Genomic DNA, 8,921 nt, shown 5'->3' with positions numbered 1-8,921 from the left:
CTCATCCGGACTCAGAAGCGATTTTCCATAAAAATAACCCGCACTACAGGCGGGCGAAACATCCAAATTTCACGTCATTTTAGTTCAATCAGAAAATATTGTTGAGGGAATCTAAGAGATGTGCTCCCGTTTTGTCAAAAAATGAGAAGGACCGGTTGTGGATTTCGTACTCATGGAAAATGACGACATCACCATTAATTGGACAGCAAACTGGGGGCGAAAATGAAATGGAATCGCGATTCCTGAAGTTCGATAAGTCATCGTGCGATTGTCCCAAAATTCAACATGGCCTCCGACAATTTTAAACAGGGAAATCGCCCCAGATTTTGTGGGCTTTGATTATCCTGAGTTTTCACCATCGAACATGTGTTGTTTGACCGTAATGGCAACGGAGTATCAAATCGCATTAGTTGTCATTCAGCAACCGGAATTCTTGAAAAAATTGCCATTGATTTCATGGGAATATGTATCTCTTGATTGGTCCAATGGTAACACACGTGAAATCTCGACGGTACTCAAACTGTTCTGTGCGTAAAGGCACTGAGTCGCGCCATTTCATCAAGGCCGTGTTTCTTTGGAAACTCCTTTCTTTATCGAGTTTGAGGGTTACAGTAGGAAATTTTGAGCTTGATTTCCAAGATCTCACTTCATTTAAAGGTGTCGTGTTTGTGAAACTAACGTGAGCAACTATATAGACAACAACAAGAGTGATGAGCGAGCCGGCTGAGTAGAAAATTCGTGCATCATGAACAACTCAAATATTGTTGCGCGAAGATAACTACGAACCACTTAATTTTCATGAAGCTCTTGCCGACAAAGCGACAATCTTGCAGGGTTTTTATGTTTTGCTCAATTTTACCTTTGCGTCAAAATGTTTGCGGAGGTCACCTGGCCAAACTACATGCGGAAGTGGTGCGTTTTACTGTCTGCTGTATGTATAGAGTGAGTAAGCTGCATAATCTTCCGGAAGAAGGATAGCAAAATGTTCAGCGCCATCGAAACCAAAAATACATTTCGACCAGATGTAATTCACTATTCATGTGATTGGATTTATTCAGTCTGCTGAGATTCAGCCTTCGACTAGCTATCTACATATATCCACCATGTATATTGTTCGTTCGACGAACCTGGAGAATTTAGTTAGCCGCTATAGTGCCCTTGGATGCGATAATTTTTATCTTTTGGTGATTAGAAATAATGTGGAACAGCACCTCTATGAGTTCAGACCCGAGTGAGCCGCAAGGTGGCACCGTAGCCAGCTGAAGGGCTTGAAGCACTTCTTGGCATTCCGGGCACTGATGTAGAAATTCGATGCCCTGGAGGCCCCGCATCGGGCATTTACGCATGCTCTTTCGTGTCTGAATAATGTATAGGGATTTCAGACTCGCGGCCTGAATCTGCCGATGAGCCCACCCAGAGAAAATACGTAAACGAAAATACCAAGTATGGGCTGACCGAAATATTTCGCCGTACCTGCCAAAAGTGGAATCCAAAAATGAACATGTTGACAGGCATATAATGGATACCGACTTGCTCAGAATTCTAGGCTGTAGGCATGGTTCTATTAGGAGAGCTTCGCTTTCATCATACAGCTATTTGTTGGTGGCTGATGGAGCATAATAAATCTTTCGCAAAAAGCTCCACATATCCCACCACAGTCAAACGTAAACCTTCCACATGAAATCTAATAGGAATGGAGTTGCTTAAGTCCAATAACGCACGCTATCCTCGTTTTACACTTTGTGTATTTGACCATCGAAGGAAATCACTATGTTACCGCGGTTGTTTGATAGATCTTAGATATAGTGCACACATTTTCCAATACGCCCTGTCGCTTTTCATCTAAAAGCACATTTCAAATATTCTCTCGTGCATGCAATCACGTCAAAACAAAAAGACCCATTTGTTCAATCAAAAAACGCCTTCTTAGCCTTTCTTTATTGGTAGACGGACGGAGGTACCACATACATCTAGCCACTATTAATATTTTGACATAATTGAATAAATAACGAATTGCACTCGTTACGTTCTGGAACACGTTTTGAGAGGGGTTTTGCAGGTTGCCAGCAAAGACACTTGCGCATCGCAAATAATTGGTAGAGTTTTGGGAATCGTTTCGAGCTGAAGGAAACTTAACGGTCAGATAATTTGGTTCACCTACACCTCAGAATCCGTTCTATCCGTAAATGCCTGCCGCTGGCCACTGAGGCCCGAGACGATTTTCCAATTGAGATATGCAACGCGGAATCATGATGAGTACTGTACAGAATACAAAGTAAAGTCTTCTTTTTCTTCTACTGTCCTTATTTTCTTTTCTTTTTTTCTTCTTTCTAGGCCGTTTAGCCTCCGTGGAATAAATAATGCGTGCTAATCCCATGCGATTGATAATGCTAACTTTGGGAAAGTCAACAGAATTTTTTACTACGTAGAGAGGTATCCTGTTCCGGGTGAAAACGCACAGTTAATAATTCGTGCACTTCAAGCGATTCATCTTTATTCACATATAATTAGCTTTTGTGTGTGATAAATTGCTCGACATTGCACTCGTATGTGGTGAAAATTAGCCACCTCCATTTTGAAACAAAATACTTCCCGCTCGACATTTGAGAGCTTCACGATTCGTAGCATCTCATTATCCGCCAGTTCACGCCTGTCGATTAGGCTGCTCGTCCGGTTTCCAAAATGTGCCTAAAATCAAGCGGTAAGTTAGTGAACATAGTGCAACCAAACTAACTCTGCAAAACCTGTTACCATCAAATATAACTTCCACTGCCGAATGTTTGCAATTTCTGCGCAACCTGTGCCCCAAAGAGGACAAACAAGCAGATAAGCCGCTTAAAACCGAACCATATCTGCAGATATATTTAGTATCTACTGTTCTGTCAACGGCTGTTATTATTTCCTTCCGTGCACTCTTCGTTTATTCCCATGCATTGGCATTCAGACGATCTGATGAGCTCATCAAATCAAACGGCTTTCTACATCTTATTAAATCCATCTCAGGGGCGCATCATGCAATGAAAGTTCAGATGAGATCTGAGGCCGTCAGCCTTGCTCACATTCATCTCGTTCGCAAGATGGAAGGATGCACGCATATGCAGACAAGCGGAGGTCCAAACTGTCATCACATGTAGAAATTGCTGTGCAAGTTGCTCCATTGGGCAGGGGCGACCTGAATGAGTACTTCCTGTATATTCCGATCCCGTGAGTTCATAAGAGGCACGCACCTTGAATAAATAGGAGTGAACCACGTGTTCGTCGCACGTCCCTCCTTACCTCAACCATTTCACGCATAAATCGAGTGAAAATTCTGAAAGCCAAAATTTCCCTCATCAGTTCCATACGTGATGGCAAATAGTGGCACTCTCACAGGGCTGTCTTCAGGCACCAAGAAGCGCGGAGGTTAAATTTGCGATTAGCACAAGCTGGAAAATATGCGATTCCTCTCATTGGGGAGTCAGCTGGAAGAAACGACCCTACATTCTAATCATCCGCCTTGAGATGGAATATTCGGAAGACATTATAGTCGGCGTTTGTGCCTGTCTGAGGAGGAAGAATGTAACATGAAATGCAACCCATGATGAAGCGCTCAACTAGTGGTGGTGTACTGAAAACGAGCCGAATACAGCTCGAAAATGAAAAGAGTCGAACGATTTGTGCTTCCTTTAGCTCTGAACAAATGATAACTCGCCGAAGGTGAATTGTGTACATTATTCTTGGAAACTCTCGAGTACGCCGGTGGATGTCCTGCTATATCTGAGGGGCTGAACACCAGGCAACCATGCTGGTCATTGCGTTTGTCTGAGAGTCACCGTAAATTACACGACAATCTGCGTGTCAACTAATGAAATCCATCTAGTTTTGGCCAACTTATCCAGACTTTTCTGGAAACAAAGACGTTATCGGTTAAAAACCACGATGGAAATCACTACCATTGACAGCGTGATATAAGCGTTCAACACCGTTGCTTCGCTGCCGTACCCACGTTTGTAATTTTTTATGGGATTAAAGTGTATCTTCACAATGTAATGTGCCACACATGAAGGCAAGAACCGTGCTGAAAAACCTCAAGGATTTGTGCAGATGGTCGCCTGCTTTCGAAGTTTGTTTTGCGCTGGATACTTGAATACCGACAAATCATCCGGGACAGATTGATGAAACAATGGCCCGGTTTCGAATGAGCAAATGAAACCTACCTGGATATTGCGTGGTTTTCGGGAGATGGACCTGCGTTCTGGGAGATTTAAACGATCATTATCTGCTGAGGTTTTTATTTCTTGATTTTATGCCGCCAACTTTAAATGTGGGCATCCGATGAGCTCGGAATCCATGAAATCAAAGCACGTTACTCTAATTCGTTGATCGTTGGTTCATGCCTACAGCCAGGCAAACGTAAACTGTACATGGTCAAGCACTCACTACAGAGTTCTGGAACCATGAAATTCTGCCATTCGCCTCTACCTTCCGACAAAACAACAGGTGCTACATTAGAAATTTTCAACTCCTAAGGCAATTAGACTAATGAGTTTGTCTACGCAGTCTAATTAGTCAAAAGTACTGTTTGTTTCTGTCAGGTGCAGTCCCCTATGTCACAATGTCAAGACTGTCTGGACAGAGTTAATTAGGATCGCCGCTAGGTTCATCATGAGATCAAGGAGGGCCAAATGTGTAACATCAAATCGCATTTTCTCAAAATAGGTGTAAAATATATACTTAGGACAATTTCAGGTCACAAGATGTGATATATCTGAGCAAACTTCGTTCGGTAACCCAATGGTCTCGGACGAATCAAATGGGCTTCCAAGGGCAGAACAGCCAAACCTACGGCTTTGTGACCTGCGTGGCCTTCACATGTATTGGAAGGTATAATTTGATCTATAATTTGTGGGTGCAGAATTAGTCCCAATTCGACTTGGACATTGTGGGCGCTGTAAATATCACATGACTAACGTGGTTTCCACACGGGAATCCTTCACTTGGATCTAGTGTCCGCTTTTACTTGTTCTTGATCCTCTAGTTGTAACCGTGAGTGTATTCGAGACAGTGTTTGACCGTCGAACAGAGTCGTGCCTGTTTTACCGCAAATCTTCGAAGAAAACAATAATGCATGAATTTGGAATCCAGAACGAGTGCAAATAGAAACGTAGATTAATGTCAATTGGCGCTCGTATGAATTGAGGTTCAGCTGCATCAATGTAGTTCAAATCCCCAAAAAATTGCCGAGTCTCTCTAATACGGATTTCCTACATTTGACAGTCTTTCATGTAGTCAGGTTAGCGTGCAAATGTACAGACCTGAACAGGATTGGACAGCTGAGGATCTAGAGAGTCTTTCAACTGAAATGACTGAATGACCACCGTTTTGAGCACAGGACGTAATACGACCATATAGCCCATACATCCTGGATGGGGAATGTTCTATCCCCCTCTTGACGNATCAATTTTCCAAGCGGCTTTATGGGTTTAAATACGTCCAACGCATGCAACCTGGATGTCGTCTAAATAACGACAAATGACTGTGGATCAAAGAGTATCTCTGCCTTCTCAGTTGGCTTCCTATCGAACACAACACATTCACTACTGAGAAATGAAATGTTTCTCACAACAAGTCACTGGATTAAACGAAATATAGCTAACTCATTTCTACTTGGAATTCCCGGCCATTTGACCTAAACTTTTCCGCAACCATGACTTTGTCGATTCGGAACTTCTCGTTTTAGGCGACTGTAGATTGTTAACTGGATAGTGAATCTCACGTCTACCGCTCTTGCAGGGATTTCAACTAAGATGGAATTAATCCCAATGTGTTCACCGAGTGTGCTACAGCAGTGCTGCAGTGTGACATGTCGTACAAACTAATCTTCTTTAGACTCTTATTTCGGATTGCGAACATGTCATTTTCATTGTGCAACATCAAATCGCGAAACGAAATGGCAACTCCTGGACTTCGATAATTCATCGTGCGATTGTCTTTAAGTGCATTATGCCGGACGACACTTTTAAACAGAAAAAACGCCTCAGATTTTGTGGTTTTGATTATCCTGGGTTTTCATCGCTGAACATGTGTTGTTCGACCGTCATAGGGATGGAGTACGTAAGCGCATTGGTCGTCATGCCGCGACCGAAACTCTTGGAAATATTTGCCATGGATTTCGCGGGAGGATATATCTCCAGGTTGGTCTAATGGTATCGAACGTGATATTTCGACGGTAATCAAACTTCTCTGTGCGCAGCTGCACTGGATCACGCCATTTTCTCAAGGCTGTGTTTCATTAGAAATTCCTTTTTTTATCGAGGTAAGGGCTGCAGTAGAACATTCTGTGGTAGATCTCCCAGAGCTCAGTCCACGTAAATGTGTCGTGAGTGAGCAACAAACGTGAGAAGATATGGAGAACAATAAGAGCCGTTAGAACATTTTTGCATCATGTACAACTCAAATATTGTGGCGCGAAGATAACTACTAACCATTCATATTTCATGGGACTTTCGCAAACACAGTGACAATCTTGCGGGATGTACGTAATTGCCCAATTTTACCTTTATGTCAAAAGATTTACGTAGGTCACTTGGCTAAAGCACTTGTGGAAGTATTTGGTTATACTGCCCGATGTATTTACAGAGTGGGCAAGCTTAACTAATCCCTTCGNAACATTCTGCGGTAGATCTCCCAGAGCTCAGTCCACGTAAATGTGTCGTGAGTGAGCAACAAACGTGAGCAGATATGGAGAACAATAAGAGCGGTTAGAACATTCTCGCATCATGGACAACTCAAATATTGTGACGCGAAGATAACTACGAACCATTCATATTTCATAAGACTTTCGCAAACACAGTGACAATCTTGCGGGATGTACGTAATTGTCCAATTTTACCTTTATGTCAAAAGATTTACGTAGGTCACTTGGCTAAAGCACATGTGGAAGTATTTGGTTATACTGCCCGTTGTATTTACAGAGTGGGCAAGCTTAACTAATCCCTTCGATCAGGAAGGGGCTCGCAAAATATTTAGCGCCGTTAAGACCAACCGAGAAAAACAAATTTGGATCATATCCAATTCATTTTTCATGTGAGCGGATTAGTTCCGCCTTCTGAGAGTCCGTCTCTCACTGTTGAGCGGAGGCATTCATTGATCCCCCTCCATGGCGTTACACCGGCATTTATTTGGACGTCGTGTGCAGGCTAGCAGGTGTAACCTAACCCGCTAGCTATCTGCACACATCCACTAGTATATTGTTCGTTCCNTTTTCTCAAGGCTGTGTTTCATTAGAAATTCCTTTTTTTTATCGAGTTAAGGGCTGCAGCAGGACATCGTGCGCTAGAGCTCCCAGAGCTCAATCCACGCAAAGTTGTCGTGAGTGAGCAACAAACGCGAGCAGACATGAAGAACAATAAGACCGGTTAGAAAATACTCGCCTCATAAACAACCCTAATATTGTGGCGAAAATAACTATGAACCATTTATATTTCATGGGACTTTCGCAAACACAGTGACAATCTTGGGGGATGTACGCAATTGTCCAATTTCACCATTATGTCAAAAGACTTACGAAGGTCACTTCGCTAAAGCACATGCGGAAGTAGTTGGTTATACCGCCCGTTGTATTTATAGAGTGGGCAAGCTTAACTAATCCCTCCGATAAGGAAGGGGCTCGCAAAATATTTAGCGCCGTTAAGACCAACCGAGAAAAACAAATTTGGATCATATCCAATTCATTTTTCATGTGAGCGGATTAGTTCCGCCTTCTGAGAGTCCGTCTCTCACTGTTGAGCGGAGGCATTCATTGATCCCCCTCCATGGCGTTACACCGGCATTTATTTGGACGTCGTGTGCAGGCTAGCAGGTGTAACCTAACCCGCTAGCTATCTGCACACATCCACTAGTATATTGTTAGTTCCACAAACATCGGGAAGTCAGCGGTACTACCTGGCCACGAATTTTCCCCAATAGTGCCCGTATGTGTGATAACTTTGATCTTTGGGTGATGAGAAATAATGTGAAGAGGAACTGCATTTATTGATTTCAGATCCTAGTGAACCGCAAGTTGGCCACCTACATCCGTTGCCTAAGGTGATGATTAGCGCAAAAAGATGATTTACCTGGTACCTATTTCAAACTTCGTGACAGACTTGTGGACTGGTAAACAACTGCGAGAACACACATGTTCTCACTTCATTGAACTGGCCTGTATAAATATCGTACACCCTTGTCCGGTCACGTAAAGGCCCCCGAATATTCTATACGAATTTCTCCCTACAACGTGTTTTGCCGCTTGCCGCGTATGATGTTCTTTCCGCGAAACCCATTTCGGTTACTGAATGACGACTAATGCGCTTAGATACTCTATTTCCATTGCGGTCGAACAAAAGATTTCAGTGGTGAAATCACAAGATAATCAAATCCAAAACATCTGGGACGTTTTCCCTGTTTAAAGTGATGCTTTAGATACAATCACAAGACAAATTATCGAACTTCAGGAGTTGCCATTCCGTCTTGCGATTTAATATTGCACAATTAAACAGACGTCTGCTTTGCAAGATAAAATAAAAGCCGAAAGAGGATTTGCTTGTACGACAAGTCACGCCACAGCACTGCTGCTGCAAGCTCAGTTAACACATTGCGACTGATTTCATGTTCTTTGAAATCCCTGCAAGTTTGAAGAGCTGGAGCGTTAGACGTGAGATTCACTGTCCAGTTAGCAATCCACGGTCGCATGAAACGAAAAGTTCCGGATCGACAAAGTCACATTGCGGAAAAGGTTTAGGTTAATGAACAGGGTTTTCATGCAGGCTTTAATCTATACAGGAGAATAAAATGCTGAAATCAAGTGTCCAGGTATAATTTTCGAGGTCTCCCGATTTTGAGAAGATGTACCACAATGTGTTGCAGGAATTCTCCCGCGGTCCTTTGCATGAGATTGTCCT

General features: G+C 42.9%; 1 protein-coding gene across 1 annotated transcript; it reads left to right on the top strand.

The window, feature by feature from the left end:
- Window positions 1-3,568: 3,568 nt before the first annotated feature.
- T265_12083 (hypothetical protein) lies at window positions 3,569-7,401 on the top strand (the record flags this gene model as incomplete). Its single annotated transcript, XM_009179034.1, has 2 exons — window positions 3,569-3,696; window positions 7,293-7,401. The coding sequence occupies 2 exons, from the start codon at window positions 3,569-3,571 to the stop codon at window positions 7,399-7,401; spliced, it is 237 nt and encodes a 78-aa protein (XP_009177298.1).
- Window positions 7,402-8,921: the final 1,520 nt, after the last annotated feature.

The sequence above is a fragment of the Opisthorchis viverrini genome (assembly GCF_000715545.1).
Source record: "Opisthorchis viverrini unplaced genomic scaffold opera_v5_793, whole genome shotgun sequence".
NCBI lineage: Eukaryota > Metazoa > Platyhelminthes > Trematoda > Opisthorchiida > Opisthorchiidae > Opisthorchis > Opisthorchis viverrini.
Note: the sequence above shows the minus strand (reverse complement) of the source record. Positions and strands in the feature narration are given on the sequence as shown.